This window comes from Falco biarmicus, chromosome 5 (genome assembly GCF_023638135.1).
Source record: "Falco biarmicus isolate bFalBia1 chromosome 5, bFalBia1.pri, whole genome shotgun sequence".
NCBI lineage: Eukaryota > Metazoa > Chordata > Aves > Falconiformes > Falconidae > Falco > Falco biarmicus.
Window position 1 is genome coordinate 35,837,275 of NC_079292.1, and position 18,898 is coordinate 35,856,172.

Consider the following 18,898-nt stretch of genomic DNA (forward strand, 5'->3'; position numbering starts at 1 on the left):
AGTACCAAAAAAACCTTCTAATGATCAAGTCACTGACGTGAAAAAAAGAGCACCAAGGAGTGTATCCACAAATCTTTATTTAAAGCTTTTAAATGGAACATACTGTTTAGTTTCCTCAGAAAAGGAAAACCTGAAAACCAAAAGACAAACTCAATACACATGACAATGCTCCTCATAAATGGATCTGTGCAATATGAGCCGATATTTGTATTCTCGTGGTTACCGACTGCGGTAGTACTTGCACCGGGTTATCTAGAAGGTATGCACCATAACAAGCTCTTAAAAGCGTGTTCATCACCTAGAAGTAGTGGCAAAATTGCATAGTTATTTAAATTCACTATAAACCAGTCTCTTGAACAGTCATTGCAGCTAGTAGCCGGACAACAAAGTAAGACCTGGCTTCTGGAAAAGCTATTTGGTATTTTCGTATTGTGTAATCGTCATGTCAACAGCCACTAACTGAGCTCAAAACCAAGAACTGTCCTTTAAAATCAGGATGTTAAGTTAAAGCAACATCTACTCAAAAGTGGAGCAACACCTTTTTTTAAGTACCACCAACAAATTTTACATGTAGGATATATCTATATACACACACACACATATATACACATACTACCAAGAGGGATCCACTTGAAGCTTTCAGTGCATCTGTGCTAAATACAAAAAAAGCATACATTAGTTAAAAGCAATTTTCGTGTTCACTAAGTGCAGCCCATTATTAAAAGATACCTTAAACCCAGGTTTCAGGGTTGGGGAGTTTCTTTTTTGCTTTGTATTGTTTGGCAACCTTTAAACAAGTAACTCAAGGTAAGACTTTGACTCGGGTATGGAAGAGCAGAAGAGTTTGGTTGGTGGGGCAGGTAAGCCCCCTGGAGCTGGCAGGCACCTGCCAGCCGGGAGAGCCGATGCTCTGGCCAAGCGCCGGCCTGCGGGAGCTGGACGTACAGCGCAGGGGGCGTGCGTTAGAGTACAAACATGCTACACCACGCGCCTTATGAAGTACAGGTGACCCTACGTACACCCAAAGCCTGCATCTACTTGCTGGCACCACGAAGGACAGAGCGGCCAGCAGAGCTTAGGAAAGGTACCACCACAGCCCTCCCACAAGTCCCATGCACACGGTCAATGCCCTTTTCTGCAGGGAAGTGCTGCAACAGCAAACGTCCCTTTTTAGGCCAGCAAAATGTCCTTATCGTCCTGGGGTAACTGCTGCCCCACCATACCTGTGGCAAGTTATCAAACTGAATAAATTAACTGCTTTAAAATTATAAACTCTACTTCTAAAGTTATGCCCTAACACAACAGTAGCTTTAGATTAAGATGGGGTAGAAAAGTTCTTCACCTCTACATGAATTATATTTATTCAGTTTAGCTTATTCATTTCCATTATGCTTCTAATAATTTTCTAATCTCTCTTTTGTAAGATCGCAATTTTCTGAAACAATTATTCTTATTGATGCTTCCTGTAAGAATGAGGAATTGTTTTTCCTTCACAGTAGTCTCTAAGGGGGAAAATCTGCCTGAGTCTTACATGTAGCTTCATACCCACACAGACAGACATTGCAGACAGTGACATTTAAACAAATTTACAGCCAACAGAACTCCGTCATAAAAACTGTACCACGCTGTTAGAATAAACCTAGCACTCTTCATACAAAATTCTGTAGCACTTTTACCCTTTCTAAATTGAACTGCCAAGCAACGTGGCAGCCACAGCCTCCTGCGCAGTACGGCAGAGCGCACACTTCTTCCAGCGTGCTCCTTAGGAACACCACAACATTCAAGGGGCGCTGCTCTATAAAAAGCAGCATCTTTGCAGTGTGTGTCCAGTATCCTCAGCAATCCAGCTCCTTGTTTCAGCAATGCAAGCTTTTTAAAGGAGAAAAGCAGCAGACTTCATAACTAATAAATCTTAATTGAAGACTCAGTATTAAAGGTTGTGACATATTTTAATATCAATGCTTCTGGCCTTTCTGAGAAATGTCACACGTAGAAATAAAGCAATTTTGCCACCTGCCTCGAGTACATCACCTTGCACCTCACTTCCTTAGGTCAAAAGTTGAATTTCAATACTAATAAACAGCTACGTAGTGAAACAAGTTGTATTTAATCAAAAGGTGGGTTGATTGTACTTTATAAAATATAAAGAATAAATGCAAGTTCTTGTAGCATCTGTACATAAACACCATCGACCTGAAGTGCACAAAGGAACAGACCAAGAGAATTATTGAAAACTGCAGTCACATTTTGTCAGCATCTTGCCATCCCTTCAACTTTCTTGGTCACGTGTTCAAAAGGAAAAAGCAATTAACACCAGCTGCAAATGAACCCTGAAATCCTTCATCACATCACTGCATCTTCCAGACCATCACCTCTGACATTAGCAGCACAACGAAACAGTCAGTTTCTTGGCTGTACTTGGAGATGGCATTCCAAATGGAAACAAACACTATCACAATATTCTCACTACGCTGATGTTGCACCACCCTCCGTCGCTATTTAATAAACGTTGCTTGGGTTCAATGCAGAAGTTGTTTTAAGGGAAGGATAAAAGAAAACAAAGCCATAGATCTTGCATGCCCCTCAATCTGAACATGATCTGAGTATTTATGGTAATGCTACAATTTCTTAAATATTTTGCTTGTGACTGATTTACTAAGTATGCATGTTTATGTATCTACACACGTACCGAGACACTAGTTCAATAAATTAAAGCTCAAGACACTAACTGTGAGCACAAGAATATTTACAAACTGAAATAAATTAAAGAGCAAAATGTGTGCGATATTAAATAAGGATCTCACTAAGTAACAATTGTCAACTTCTGTACTAAAAACGTGGCTAACTTCTGTGCTGCTACCCAAGGCCAGAAGCACATTTACAGGCCAGGAAGAAGAGGGCGAGGAGCAGCAGGCTGGTCACCACTCACGCCACGCACACGGAGCGCAGGCCGGGGCAATGGCGCGGAGGCAGACCCAAAGGTTCAGCCACCCGGACTGAAGACCCAGCTGGGGCTGGGGTGACAGCACCGGGCTCACGGCGCCACACGCACACAACCCCCAGACCAGAGGCGCACGCACATGCCTGCCACAGTCTCCTACCTGAACTGGACTGAGACACCCAAGCTCATCACTCCCTTATTTGTAAGGCATGCTTTGGGAAAAAAACAAAGGAAACCCTCAGGTCTTGCTACAAGTTTTCAAGAATACCGAGCCAGAAAATGTAATTCAAAACAAAAGATTCACTCCCACATGGTAGTTTAGCCATAGATGCAGAAATAAAAATGACCCATTTCCTCTGCATTGTACGGAGCGAAAGGTACTTCCAGGCTATTCTCCACAGCAGAAGACATGCAGGGAGGTACAGGTTTAGATTCCAAAAGGGACAGCCGATTACGCTGTGTGCTCTCAGTTTATCTTCTGACAAAAGAGAATGTTACCGGGAAAGTACACTGGTTTTCAAGAAAAATCCAAAGCCGAGTGACTGAACAGCAAGGATCATTGCTCTGACAATACATGCCTTTTTGTGAGCAGAGTTGTTGGTTGTGGTGGTCGGGTTTTTTTTCGATCAGGGGACTGATTGAAAAGAGAATGCCAAGAGTGGGATGGTATAATTTGTCCCAGCAGGAACTAGGTAACAGCACCTGCTCCCCACCCCCACCCACCCCCACCTGCAGTTACACAAACACCAGTGACTAGAGATGGTATCACGCTGACAAAGTGTTAAGGCATAAGTGACAGTACAACTGACAAAGCCTTTTAAGTACAGTCCCCAAGTGATTGATCAATGCTCCTCCTGAATATACACACCTACAATTCTCTCTCAGCTGCAGATTCCAGACTGCAATACAACCAGTTTGGTTCTGACCTGCAGGTGCCATGGAAGAGCCTCGCTTTGCTGTACTTGTTTATCAAATCCAAAACTAAGAAAAATAAATAGTAAGCAGTGTGACTTAAGGCAGACAGCCATCTGGTGGAAGCATCCCTACTTCAAAAAAAATTAAGTACCTGCCTAAAGGACTTCTCTATCTGGAGCTGAAGGATTATTGATCCCATGAAAGGTCTCTGCTGACCAAAGAACTTCAAGAACTTCCAGACACCTGCTGTCAATTTTTCAAACTGCAAGGGGCAAGAAATTTGCAAGTAAGAATGTGAAGAAACTTGCAACTGGGTTTTACATTTTGTTTACTTACAATGAATTATAATAAAACTTCAGATACACCAGTGACTTTTAATAGTATTTTTCAAAAATTGGCTCAAATGTATGAACAAGACACAAGCGACCCCAGTAATTCAGTCTACCTATGAAGGTATTTCTTTGCCGGCCGAGTCTCTCCCATACAGCTTCGTGTCCCTTTCCTAGGTACTTTCTGAAACCGAGAGACTTCCCTTCCAGGCATTTGCAGCCCTGGGTTACAGACACTTCATGCTAACTACTTTAGCTCTGACATGAAGGCAGCTACAGCGGTAAGAGTCTCTGTGCAGACGCATCAACTGTTTTGTACCGGTGGTGGTGAGGAAGCCGTTTCACTTCGGCCTGCAGGATGCACAGCACAACTTCTGTGTTCTTGGCACTCCCCTGTCTACTTATGGATTTGCCATTCTCTAATGGGCAGATACATCAGCACCTACCTGTAAAATTAAAAGGTGCTAAAATAAAACAACTCCTTTTGTAACCTAGTTTTCCAAAGGAATAAATACAACTCACTGGCACAGAAACTCTCCACCTGAAGAACAGCTCACAGGAGTAATCAAACTAGACCCTGACCATACCTGAGCTTACAAAAACTGGCTCATGCTACCTACTCTGAATGCACTACAGAACCGAGTCGGTTAGTAGGCTCCTTAATAAAGGATCTGGTATGTTTCACAAAGTTTTCGTCAAAGTGCAGGGAGGAGACAAGAGCTAAAAGCACTAAAGGACAGGTCCAGTGAGACCTGTTTTCAGTTGGCCAAACACCTTGCAACAGATTTTCAGAGTGTTTGTGATACAGATAAAACCAGCTAAGTTGGGAAAAGTACTGAATTTAAAGAATGTCTATGTGAACTAGAATTACACAGCTTATTCGCTTCTGTGGATGGAGGTGAACTTTTTTTTCCTTACTGTTTTTATTAAAGCAAATGTAGCGGTCAAGCTGCACGCTATACTGCTGAAGTCAAAAACTAGTGCAGAAAAAGAATACGATTGTCCCACTAGTATTGCCTGACGACTACATGGCGTCTCCTTCATTTATCTTACCTGTTCGTGTCTTTTCTCGCACTGCTAAAATAATCATCGGAATAGTACAGACCTCCAAACCCACCAAGCATTTTAAGAGCCAGTTTCTCAGGACGTTTAAAAGATAACTGTAAGACAGAACTCTGATCAATGACTTCTCAGGACACACACAGTCCTGAAGTTTACAACGCACACTATAAAAATGAAAGACACACAATACCCTTTTCTCTTTCTAAAACCTTAAAATTATTTTCTATTGCATCTTCCCCCACTTTCTGCTAAGATCTCCCCCGTAATTTACTTGGAGAAATTTAAGTTTTGGGAATGAGGAGAACAACATTCTATTTATTTATTTAATTGACTCTGCGAGGGTTCTGACTGAGCCTGGTGAAGACACCAGGCAACAGATAGGGGAATTTGGAGAATCTTCTATCTTCTTAAGAGGAGGAACTCAAAAGAACTCTTCAACATGTCCCTCCTCTCATAATTACTGAATTTGGGGTTTTAATGAGCGTATTTAATCCACTAAAACAAGTGCTCTAACTTGAACATAAAACACTTTGAGAGGCAGGTAGTTTACAGGAATTGGTTACTTCTATTGAGACGGATTTAAAAATCTTCCAAGTTGACTCATGAACATTAGGCTAACCTCCAGTGCATTTTTTTCAGCAATTGCTTTTCATACCAAAGAGACTCAAAATATTAATTTTCCAGTAAGCATACAAAAATAGTTTCTTACTCTCTTAACCAGTCTACGAAGTTCCTTTTGCTGCTTTCCAGTCAACATCCATCTAACTAAAATAAGTTAGTACAATCATTTGTATGGGCTGTCTGCATACTGGGCAGGGTTTGTTCCTCTTCTTAAGTTTTCTTGCGCACGTGAAACAAGACATGAGGTGTCCTGTTTTGCCATGAACTATGCAGCCATTTTTAGGTCTGCTCTGACATATGACGCAGGGCTCTATGCTGGTAATGGGCAGAGTGCATTCCATGTTTTCCTCTTTGTCTTGCATCTCTCTCTTCTCAGGTTCCTTATAGTCCTCCTGACTGCCGCAAAACATGCTGCTCGATGTTGATGGCTGGGAAAAATCTTCACTTTCCTGGGACTCTGAAATTTGTACTGCTTTATCCTCGCTCTCCTCCACAGCTCGTCCTTTATCTTCAGTCATTTTCACTTTCTTGCAGTCAGGAACATCAAAACCTTCTTCAGACTCTAGAGGGAAGGAACTTTCCAATTTGCTCTTTTCCAGTTTATTACTTTTTTCATCTGGAAGCCAATCCTCACGAAGGGCCCAGCATCTGTGGCAATGTCGTGGAAGTGGAGGATTCATTTCGCTACATTCGGGACACTTCCAATAATCCTTTAGTGAATTAAAGGTTGGAACAGCTTAAGCTACTTGGAATGCTTACAACTGAAGTATTCAGAGATTATAAACAATTTATTACTCCCAAAATAATAACTATCTTGAGCTACTGACTTGTTTACAATTTTAAAATTCCATTCAGTGTTTGGCCCCATTTCATGGTTCTAGATTAAAACAGCCTTGATTTTAAAAAAAGACTGATTTTCTTTCTTTTTGCAGATTTGTGAAATAGAGGTAGAACAATGATGGTTTATTATTTCCTATCCAAAACTGAAGAAACAAGACTATAAAGTCTTCAGAGAACCTCATGAAAAAACTTCCTTCTGATAAAATAGCCACCATTCCCGTTATTTTCAACAACAGACTTCCGAAACTGAAACTATTAAAGATTGGAGGGACGTTTAACCTGTGGTATGCTAAGCTGCTGGTGTGCAAACCAGTCGGGTGAGGGCACTCTGACACAGTAGTATTAAAGAATAGAAAAAGTCAGCCATTTTAAAAAAAAAAAAAAAAAGAAAAAAACAGCTGAATCCCTCTCAAGAGATTACACCATACACTATGCTGAAAATAAGCCACTATCTTATTGAAAATATTAATTTTTAAGGAGACCCTTTGAAATAATGCGTGCCATAGCAGGAGTAAAAACAAACAAAAAAAACCCCCAAAACCTATTTAGAAGACTCAAAGCACTGAGTCCTGAATAATATCAGTGATATCAAAAGCTTGAAAGACCAATTTCAATTCCTAAAAAGCAACATATTTTTCCATACATAAGTAGCGCTATGCTTTTAGGTGGTGGCTAGCTCTGCCTTCTACACCCTCAGTCCTACAGACCATCAAGGGACTGAACACTTCAGACAGTTTTGGACAACAGCTTTATTCAAGCTTCAACTGTGAAAAGCAAATATATACAAAAAGATACACTGCATATTAATTCTAGTGTGTGTTTTTTTTCCCCACATATGTCTACATACTTTGCCTCAAACCCCTGAATTTCTTCCCACACCAAAAATGGTCTCACAGAATTTAGAAAAAGCCTCACTTAACTGTTCTGAAAACAGGTTTGTCTTCGTATCAGTATGCTACACATTAATTCAGGTTTGACAATAAAACTAAGTATTATGATTTGTAAGATTTTTTTAAATATATGCATATGCAACTAAGATTTTTTTTTTTTTGCATTTTGTGCAAAAGGTCAGATTTAGACTCCAAGTAATTTCCTTCATTTAAGTCAGTGAAACTAAGTTTTTAATGGATTAAGTAGTTTACTAATTTTAAATAAAAAATAAATATCAAGGTTTATTAATAATCACATGTTCAACAATTAAAATACTGTCTTGGAATCTTTTCTTTAAGCACAGAAGAAAAAGTCAATTTAATTCTTAAAAAAAAAATCACTGGTAGCAACAGAAATCACCTATACTCCTTGATCTACTCTGTCAGTTCACCCAACTTGTGATGCTTTGCCAGTAAAGTTTTTACTCACAGCTAGAGAAATCTCTGGATCTTCATCAAACGAATCAGCATCACTATCGTCATCCTGGTAAATAGTCAACTGATATACCTGGTTTAAATAAAAAAAAGTATTGATGTAACTGGTTTTTTGGCATTCAATTAAAAATATGACAGATTTTTAATTCAACAGATTTTCTGACAGATCTCTAATACGTTAATTTACATTAGCAAGTAACTCCACAAAATCTGATGACTGGTTTTGGGGCATTCTGTTCACACTTGTAACACGTAAGTTTGAAGAGACTAGACAGACAGAAGGTACCACTTCCTAGAAGAGGTGCTCCTTCCCCTCTGCTCAGCACCCGTGAGGCCACACTTGGAGCACTGTGCCCAGCTCTGGCCTCCTCAGTGCCTGACAGATACGGAGCTACTGCAAAGTCCAGTGAAGGGCCACCAAGATTACTAAGGGATTAGAGATGCTCTCACATGAGGAAAGGCTGAGAGATCTGGGACAATTCAGCCTGGAGAAGAGAAGGCTCAAGGGGGTTTTATCAATGTGTGTAAATACCTAAAAGGAGCAGGTAAAGAAGATAGAGCCAGGCTCTTTTCAGTGCTGTCCAGCAACAGGACAAGAGGCAACTGGCAGAAATTTAAACACATGAGGCTCTGTCTGAACATCAGGAGAAACTTTTTTTTTTTTCTCTTTTCTTTTCAGTGAGGGTGACTAAGTACTAGCACAGGTTGCCCTGAGCAGCTGCAGAGCCTCCATCCTTGGAGATATTCAAGTCTCTGGACATGGCCCATGGCCATCAGCTCTGCTTGAGCCAGGAGGGGTGGGTAAGATGACCTCCAGAGGCCACTTCCAACCTCTGCCATTCTCCAATTCTCAACAATGCTGTTGGGAGCAGGGGCACACCTCAATCCTTTCTTTCTCCAAATCACCATCTTATTTCAGGGTGCAGCTCTGCAGCACTATAACGCAGTGTACATCAGTACAGTCAGTCCCATTCAGCCTGACAAGTATCACAATCATGTAAGTCCCTGGTGAATTCTGGCTCTGGTATTTACCCAATCTTGCCATAGGCTGATTCACTCGCCTCTTTGGAGTAATACAAAAGTAACTCGGGGGGTGGGGGGTGGGGGGGTGGGGGTGGGGTGAGTTTCCCATTTCATTCCTAATATTCCAGGTATCTAGATCTCTGGAAAATGATGTTAATTGCAGTTTTACTATCTTGCCTCCTAATAGAAGTTTCTAAAATTGTACCTCAGCATCTCTATAAAACATTTATATTCATGAAGGCAAATGAATCACAAATACCCCTTTTTGCAAAGGGTTACTAGGCAAGTTTTCATTCAGTATAAAAAGTGTTGTCAAAGCTCAACATGTACTTCCATAATTAAAAATGGAGAAATACACTCAAGCAGACATGCTACCATCAATTCCAACAGCTACCGTGTGAAGCTGAAGAGACTTTTCCAGACTGTCAAGAGTCTTTTTCACAACCTGCAGAAAGTCTTAGCACCATTCTGGTTACTGCCTAGTGGGGTGTATAATGGTGACCCAGCTGCACAGTCTTGTAATTTGACTTACTGAACAACTGGGTGCATCTGTGACATGGCACATGTAGTCCTGAAATAAACCTGAAGTGTTACTTCTTGCTGGAACCTCAAGATGAAGTATTCCTGTAGAGTTTCCTTCCCCCTCTCACTACCCTCCCCCCCCCCAGTCACAAAAAACCCAAACAGAATAAATCGTATACCTCATCATCTTCATCTGTGAGCTCCTGTCCTTCTTCATTATGGCTATAATCTTCTGAATAAATAGACTCAACTTCAAACTCTACACTGAACTGGTCTGAAACAGAACTGTGGTCAAACCAATCGGAGTTTTCGCTTAATGAACTGGCATCAAGATCCTGAGGGGGGAGGGAAAAAGTACACGCTCAACCTCACTAGCCCATATCCATAACCATTCCCGTTAAGATAGCTTGTATGGTAAAACTGAACTATCAAGTTTAATTAGCTATGGAAGAAATGAGACCAGCTGCTGTTAGACAAAACAACTTTTATGAGACAAACCTATACCAAGTAGGTAAAAATAAAGCTAGTTCTGAAAGCCTTTTGTCAGTTCTGTAATAAGAGTCTGCAGTCAACCTACAGCCAGCTTGGAAGACTAGAGGTACTGTTTCACAAAGGCTCTCCTAAAAAGTGGGAGAACTGCAAGCAGATGCAGTCTTTTGGCTACATGTCATTAAATTCTCTATTCTCATCGACTTTATTAACCTTGAGACAGCAGCTAATCAATTATAAAATAGCAAGAGTTAAGATATATTACTAGTTCTGTCAATTCAGAGTGCAGCATATGACTATGAACACTGTTAGTTTAGATCTTCGTAACTTAATATAACCACAGATATCTGTCTCAGTGATTCCTGAAGACAATAAAAAGAAAAGCGAAGGGTTGGAAAATGAATAGTATATCATCAGGTCACTACTTCGTTCCGTTACGGAATCTGTACTGGAGCTACCAACTATTCCAAATTGTGGAATGTCTGTGACTGCTCTTCTTCTCTTAGCATTCTACAGAATACTTATTTTAAAACACAAAATACATCTGGCATTTTTTCAATACATGCCAAGCAGAAAGAATCTGTTTTTAAAAGAATAGTTGTAGTTAATATATGAAAAAAAAATTACTTCAGCTTTGTCAACAGATCTACAAAAGACCCCACTCCACCCACACAACTATTCTTTCAGCCTCTTTTCTTCCCTCAGATACCATTGAAGGCATTGCTGCTTTTACTTAAGAACATTATGTTTTAAGATGCAATTTGCACTTGTGGCATCTGCAAAATTTGTACCACAAAAATATATTTTTTTGACTTACAGGAATGGAAAGAGAATCTGTTGAATCACTGCTATTGCTTCTTTCACGGCACAGACCACTGACTACACACCATGAGAGACTTTCATCAAACGTCAACGAAATGCTGTCTGACTTGTGTCGTTTTCTTCTGTCACTATGCAGATCATCTGAAGAATTTTCTTCTGGGCATATTCAAGAATTTTTATTACGAAAAAAACATCTATGCAATGTGCAGTTTTAAGCTTAACAGAAGCGTAAAATATAATGTTACTTATGTAACAATTTAAGAAAAATAAAGTAATTCAGTATTATTTTGTGGGGGAAAAAAAAAGTACACCAAAAACTTGTTTAAAAAAGACACAGAAGCACTGAGAAACATGAAAAAAAGAGAAACATTCCTGAAACCAGGATTTCAGGGGCTGGCTTTCCCCACTTGTCCCATCAGTACGGCTTGTAAATGGCAGTCTCCACACGCAGGAAATAATTGCAAATTTGGAAGCATTTTTACTCCACTTCACACATGACATGTTAAACCCCTGATAATTTTAAGAAATGCAGTCAGGATCTTAATTGTCCTAGATCCCTCTACAGTCAGTAGACAGAAAGGCACTTTCAGAGGGGTCCGAGCTCATCCTAGAATTTGCAGGGAGACAGCAACTAGCTCCCAGGTAACACACATACAAAGAACCTCATGCTATGCATGATAAGTAAGTTCAGGTTCAAGTTTCGGACACCTCAATGAATTTATCAGTTAATAGTTGCATTATATGCAATTACTCAACAGGATTTTGGTAACAAACCGTTATGACTTTCACCACACTAGCAAGAAAATCTTCAAGGCATACTGTATGAAAACTGAACTCGAAAGCATTGCTTTAAGCTGTGCTTACTAGATACGCTTCGTTGGAAGGCAAAAAGACAATGCTTTTAAAATACATCATGTTTTGAAACAACCACCTATGGCAGTGTAAGGAGCAGGGGGACAGCATTTTAGGGGTAGGCAAGTCAAAATTCAGCTCCGCTTTTAGGCGCTGTAAAGCCAGTATGTAAGTGCAGCGGAGTGAAAACCTCCCCCAAAGAGGCCTGACACCTTGGTTCATCCAACAGACCTCAGTAAGAGCCTGCTGCCCTCCTACAGGTGCCTTCTGCACCCACCCTCTATTGCCCAGCTTCTCCCTTGCCTTGAAAACACACCCTGACAATCCACAAGTCTTCAAGTCTTGAATCTTTCATTGTATAAGAAAAGAGAACAAAACACTTGTACATACTTTGAGACTTCTCTTACTTTCCCTTGGTGCTTCTTGGCTCAGCCCCTCTCTTTTCTTTTTCCGCCCTGAGAGCCCCACCAAATTTGGTGCCCCCAGGCCCAAGGGTTGCTCCTGTCCATCGTTGTCCTCATTTAGTTGTCATGGCTCCATGCTGTACTGATACTGTATCACCACAAGGTTTCTATACACTACATAAGCGGCTCCAAAGGAGCCGCTACCATCCCAATTTAACAAGAATAGTGGTTTAAAAGGAAGATTTCCTATAAATTAGAAAAAAAGTGTATATAAAAACACTATATTAAAAGAACTTTTAAGGTTGTAACAAACTAATAAATGGATGCAAAGACAAGAGTTAATAATCAAGCCTACAATAAGTAAGCACAACACAGAACCGTATTTGCTCTGGGTCATGCCTAAATATTACAGGTCATGATGTTTAACTGAGACTTTCCATCCCTTCACTAGTTTTTGTTACAACATTAAAATGTTCTTTTAATTTAGTGCAAACCGCTCAGCAATGCAGCACAGTTTCTGGACTGACCAACATAAGTGGCCGACGATGAACACAAAAAAATACTACACACAAGCTGAGGAACTGAAAAATGTTCCCAAGCAACTGAAGAAAAGGGAATTCTATGCAGTGACGGAAGGTAATCACTGCCTGAGTAATTACAACCACCAAGTCATGAGGTAACAGAGGTAAGTGATGGAACAAACTAACGTTAAGAAATTCCACAGAATAGCATTTAAGTAGAACTGTAGAGAACACTTCCACTGAGAAACTTCAGTGTTATTTATACTGACCAGTTGTTATTTGCTGATTATTGGAAGAAATATTACGGATTCTGAAAATGTGTTTGTCAGCGATTACTGAATAACCACAGTAAAGAGAAAGAGGATACAAATATGATGCTTATGTAACCAGATGTTTTAAAAAGCGCTTAATGAATGGTCAGGTATCTAAACATATCTGAACTCATGCCATATTACTACCTGACCTCTGACACCTGTCACCGATCGAAATCCAATGAAAACTGGTTTTAGAGAGCAAACAAAATGTAAAAGTTTGTGGCTATCTACAGAGGGAACTAAAATGAATTTGACTACACCAGTCTTATAAACAAAAAGTGTTCTCATCGTGAAGACAACACAACTGATTAAGTCCTGCTGATGTGAGCAAGTTTAACAGATCTGTGGAACAAGTTACTCCATCATGTTACTAAAAAGTCTGAGAGATCCAAACTGCAATATGACACTGGAGCAACACAAGGAATTGTGTATTTCTTCCAGACTGAACATTTTGTTTTAGATAAGCAGAGAAACATGAATAGTATGTCAGCATCTTTTAAAGTCAGTAAGGCAACAGAATGTACTTTTCCTAAGCGGCCATGCTACTGAAAGCTCTGCATCATAAATCTGCACATACCAGATTCACTGTGTGTTCTCCTTCTAGTAGATGTAGTTGGTCTGGAAGTCACATTTGATGAAGTCTGCTTCTCTTCTAACTCTTGCATGGATTCCTGGTTAACAAAATACTGAGTAAGCCTGAGCACAAGTATGTGGTAAAAGGCTAGAATCAACTACCTGCATCTAAACCACAGACACTATCATGCAAAACTAAGTAGAATTTATACTTTCAGAACATTTATTTAAAAAAAAAAAAAAATCACCGTAACATTCTCTTCTTCAAGCCGAAATCTGTCATCATCTTCAGGTGTGTCAGCAAGCCCAGAGTCTGAAACCAAACCAAACACCATAATACAGTACAGCAGAAAAAGTTAGTTTCAGGCTCAAAAACATTACAATAAAAGCAAGGGAGAGAAGTTAACTGCACACAGCATTTACAAAGTAAATTCTATTTAGAACTTAAATTCAGACATTTTGCAAAAAAATGGAAAAATCAACCCCGTTCCTTTGCTTTTCAGGTGTGTGCAGCACTCTCCTTGTGACACTACTAAAGTGGGAAAGTGGGGAGGAAGAAGAAACCTCAACTGCAAAAAATTTTATTATAAATGTCGACAAGTGAAGGCTGTGCATCAGCTGGGATTCTGCAGATATGAAAGAACACAGGCAGGAAATATTTTTCACTTCTTCCTCTCCAAAGTATATTTTACTAGCTATCATCTTATGGGAATGCTGAATTAAAAAGACAAACTAGAATAGAAAAATATTTGTTATTAATTATATATGCTTACAACCAGATGGACCCTGAATTAATAAATTATCTTTCAAGAAAAGAATGTGTGAGGTAATTTAAATCTGCAAGTGTAACAATAAGGGATAATAAAGAGAGCCTGTTTCCCACCTTTAGCACCTAACACTTGCCTTTAGGATTAATCAGAAACAAAGGGTGTCTTAATACGGATTTAGAAGCCAATTTACAAAATAGCTCCCCTTGTCTAACTTCTGGTTCACTCCTTACATTCGTCAAAAATTACCACTATATTGAGCGTTTTTATACTTCAGGAAAGATAACTGTAAGAAAAAATTCTCCATTTATGGAGTAGCTATCCACAAAGTTATCGCAAAGCTACTTTTTTAAATGTACAGACCTTTTAAAATAGGACTCAGTGTAGCTGAGAGTGACCAGTTCTAAATGTACTCCACACGCAGTTTTAAAATCGAAACACAACACTACTAACAGAAAAAACAAAAAGCATTTGCCCCGACTTCATTAGTGGCATAAGTTCAAGAAGCTATTTTTGTCATATTAGAAACTAATTTTGCAATGTAGTCCTCTGTGTTCAGCTCTACACTTGCTCTGGTTCTAGTCAGACAAAATTACAGAATAGCTAATTATGGAGAGATCAAGGTTATCTGATCACTACATGCAAGATACATTGATTGAAGTTAGTTACATTTTCTCCACTAGTGTTTCCCAAAACAAAAGGTCCTCCCCAAACTAGCTTACCTTGTTGATTGATTGCTATCAGATTTCTGGAAATCATTGAATATAGTCTCCTTAGGCAGGGATAAAGAAAGAGATGTTGCAAATTAGCTACATGTAATTGCAAAAGACAGCTTACCATCTCTGAAGATTCAAAGAGTTAAAAAAAGGCCATACGCGTTACGTTCTCCATTATTTCACAACCAGACTCTCAGAAAAGAATCCCATTTTACCTGTGTTCTTTTACTGAAAAGCTTGTTACTCCAAATAAATCCCCCAGGAGATCATTTGCACAGTGTACAATATGTTGCTGTTTTTCATCATATAATTGTTTAGACATAATATATTGTCCAAGATAGAATATTACCTGTAAAATAAATAGCATATACAGACATTAAATACCCAGGTTGATTCAAGTGTGAGAGAAAACACATTAAATTCATTGAAATTTGCTCTTCTCATAGATTGCCTAAAACTCCATTTGAGGTACAATTTTCATCTATCATTCACCCAGTACTCCGCTCTTCTATAGATCACCAGATACTTCTGTTCACATTTTGAGAAACTAGTTTCTAAACAAACGCCACCTAACCTGTCAGCAGGAGAATAAAAACAATACCTAGTCTTAATATCTTCTAGATAAGCCACGAACTCATTCACCCAAAACAAAAGAACAATCTACAGTATTCACTGTAATCTACCTGTAGTGATTAAAAGTTCTCACCTCCTTCATAGTAAAAGTGTCCTTTTCTGCACCAGCTAACTTTAACAACTTCAACAATAGTGGCTTTGGTTTAACCTGTGTGGGGAAGAAGAAAAACAGAATGCATCAACTATTCACCAAACAAAACACTGTTTAGAGGCTGGCTTCCTCCTTCTGTATTATGTTGATATACAAACACACAACTACATTAAAACCTATCCACACACAAGATTTTTTGACTTGGCAGTTAAACTTTAAAGAAAATAACAGGAACCAAATCATATTGAAGTCCTCATACACTGTCAGCACAAACCCTAATCTTTCATCACTGCATAAAGACTCCTCTACTTGAACTACAGGACTCATTTGGTAGTTCAAAGTACACGGCTGGGTCCTAAGGAATTCAGCTTCACTCCTTCAGTCACTACAGTGAGTGACTCCCAAAGGGGATGGAGGAAGGCAAATGGACCTTTGTGACTGTCAGGTCCAGAGTGCAAGTCACAAAGCAGAACACCGGTCCACCTCTTTCCTCGTTTCTTCCTGTGACAGTTGCTGGGTTTGCATTTGCCTGCCAGCTGGGCTGCAAATCTCTGAAGACTTTTCTTAACTAGGATAAGCACACCCCGTCCTTTCCATTGTACTTCAATCACTCCTACGTAGCAATGGCCCATCGTGTGCTAGCACAGTTACATGTGCGGCCAGTCTATGACAATTTCTGAGGTTGAAAAGGGAAAAGTTTAAAGTTTTGGTTTTTTTTTTAAAAAAAAAATCACTTTCCCAGCCCTCTTTTTTTATTTTTCTTCTGGCCCAAGCTGCGTCCAGATCCCATTCATTACACTGTTCCATAGCCAGCTGTGCCAGTACGAGGGCAGGAGATGAGAACAGGCTGCAGTTGCTGCCACAACTGCGAACAAAATGCCTGTGAAGCCACTGATGGTTCCCACTGCAGTATATTCTAATATTGCCACTTTTAACAGTACATTAACCATTCTAAAACCAGGCTAATATTATAGCTATCCTAATGTATTCCCTAAAATTTAAAAAAAAATGTATAAAATGCTTCTTTTCTAGGAAAGTGAATCAGTGTGAATCAAGTCTCATAAGACAAGGAATAAATGCCTAACGGAAGGGGGGGGGGGAATTTCCCTACATTCCATTTCAAGTATCTGCTAAAACCAACGTTTAAGTTGTAGTTCATTAACAAGAGATTAGTTCCATGAATTACACATAATGAAAACAATAAAGCTTGTGGACAACCTTGGATGTCTATTCACCCGTTCTTAAGTACTGAATTATTTAGAGCGTCTGGCATATATTACAGTTTCATAAAGGAAGCAAACAATAACTTATTAAACTACTAATGACAGCTGAGCATAGGAAAGCAAAGAACAGTTTCAGATCTCTGAATCCACAACCAGACCCATGGGTTCAAGATGCTTTTACTGCCCAGCCCTCTCTCCCCGACTCCTGCATGTATGAAGTTCTTGACAATAGCATCACATTATGACAACTTTAAAAAAAAATAAACGAGAAAAAAACATCAACTTCAAACTGTCTGCTGTTCTGCTATTCACTTTTTCGAAGTTGTTATTGGTCTACATTTTTAAATTTTACCCTTCTACAAGAAGTAATCCACTTCAAGCGTGGCTATTCACATGCCTTTTTAAAATCACATCTCAGGTCTAACACACAGGCTTCCACCCTGAAGAAAACTTACCACCCTCAAGAAAACTTAGTCAGAAAGCCAGGACAGCAGAACTGTCACTGTATGATGGAAAGCCTAGATACGCAAAGTCATAAACACAGACCAAACGAAGCCTCTTATTACAACTTCCTTATGAATTCCAATAAAGGATAAAATGAAAATGCCGAAGTCGAAAACCTTCAGTTGTAATGACAAGATTATTTCACAACGTACGTTTTCCACAACGGAGATCTTCCACAACCCTTCAGTTATGAACTATTAACAATTCTCACCACCAAATACTTACCGTGATCAAACCGGACCATAAAGTTCCTTTTTATTACAAGAAAGCAACCTGGCCATCAAAAGTCTCCAGGAAACAGAGCCCAGGCCTAAACCATCACCCTCAGGTCTCAACCACGAACGAGAAAGATTTGCTTCACAAGTACGGGATCAAACCCAGCCCATCTTCAGCGGATCTCCTGGCTCTTCGCTACCCGGCGCTGGCTGAGCGAGGCTGCTGCCCTTCTGAACGAGCAGCCAGAAACTCTGCAAAAAGCATGAAAAACTCGCGCGTCCAACAGAGCTACTGACCAGCGCCTCTTGCTCCGAAGCGGTGACAGAGGAGGCATCCGTGAGGGAGGACATCTTGGTATTGCACATTTGCCTGCAACGAAGGGGGGGAACAACCTCACAACGCGGCACACAGCTACACAACCGGGGTCGTGCCGTCCCCGCCCCGAGACGCGGGGGTGCAGCCGCCACCCCGCCTGCGCCCACTCACCCTTCGCCGGCCGCGGGTATCTGGGCCGAGTCGGGCCGGGCCGGGTCTTATATAGCGCTGCCAAGAGGCGGCATGTCGGGGCTTAGCTCCTGCGCCGGCCGCGGCCCGACATGCCCGAGCATGACCCGGCACGGCGCTGCCGAGTCACTGCGGGAGGCGGGCGGGGGCTGACGCTGACTCACCGCGGCCGCCAGGACCGGACGGGGCGGGGGGGGGCAGCGGCGGCGGGGAGCGGCGGCCCCGGCCCCGCGCCCTCCCGCCCCGGCCTCTCCCCCCGCGCCGGCGGAAGCCAGAGCGCTCACCTCAGCGCCGCCAGCGAGCTCCCCCGCCGCGCCGCAGCCGCCCCTCCCCCAGCACCGAGGCCGCCTCGCGCGAAAAGCGACCCCCGAGCGGCCCCCCAGTCCCTGCCCTCCCAGCGAGCCGGGATCCCCACGCACCACCAGCCGCGCCCGCTCCACTGCCCGGCCCGCGGCGGGCGGAGGGCCGGGGCCGCTACCACGCCGCAGCGCGCTCCGTGACCCACGCCGCCATTTTGGCCGCCGCGCCGCGCGGCCCGGCGCTCTCCCCAGCGCCCCCTAATGGGCTCGGGGCAACGCGCGGGCCTGAGGCGACGCCGGTGTCACACTGGCGGCTGCGGGCCCCGCACCGGCCTGCTCGCCGTCCCCGGGCC

The 18,898-nt window shown here is 41.4% G+C and overlaps 1 protein-coding gene across 4 annotated transcripts; it reads right to left on the reverse strand.

The window, feature by feature from the left end:
• Positions 1–57: 57 nt before the first annotated feature.
• MDM2 (MDM2 proto-oncogene) lies at positions 58–18,820 on the reverse strand. Of its 4 annotated transcripts, none has more exons than XM_056339511.1 (11): positions 18,666–18,820; positions 18,039–18,111; positions 15,782–15,856; positions 15,291–15,424; positions 15,082–15,131; positions 13,841–13,905; positions 13,597–13,690; positions 10,924–11,081; positions 9,797–9,952; positions 8,068–8,145; positions 58–6,578 (listed from the first exon to the last, which is right to left on the reverse strand). In XM_056339511.1, the coding sequence occupies exons 2-11, from the start codon at positions 18,105–18,107 to the stop codon at positions 6,009–6,011; spliced, it is 1,449 nt and encodes a 482-aa protein (XP_056195486.1). In that variant the 5' UTR covers positions 18,108–18,111; positions 18,666–18,820; the 3' UTR covers positions 58–6,008. The 4 variants fall into 4 exon arrangements, with proteins under 4 accessions (XP_056195486.1, XP_056195484.1, XP_056195485.1 ...); XM_056339509.1 differs by having other exon boundaries at positions 10,924–11,084; XM_056339510.1 differs by lacking the exon at positions 18,666–18,820 and adding an exon at positions 18,229–18,477 and having other exon boundaries at positions 10,924–11,084.
• Between the last annotated feature and the right edge of the window lie 78 nt (positions 18,821–18,898).

What these genes read in the sequence shown, in the direction of transcription:
- MDM2 (XM_056339509.1), bottom strand. Translation starts at nt 18,107, where the DNA reads ATGTGCAATACCAAGATGTCCTCCCTCACGGATGCCTCCTCTGTCACC. An exon ending in ACACTTTTACTATGAAGGAG is followed by an intron (nt 15,425 to 15,781) that starts GTGAGAACTTTT and finishes TTTATTTTACAG; the next exon opens with GTAATATTCTATCTTGGACA. An exon ending in ATCCAGAGATTTCTCTAGCT is followed by an intron (nt 6,579 to 8,067) that starts GTGAGTAAAAAC and finishes AATTCACTAAAG; the next exon opens with GATTATTGGAAGTGTCCCGA.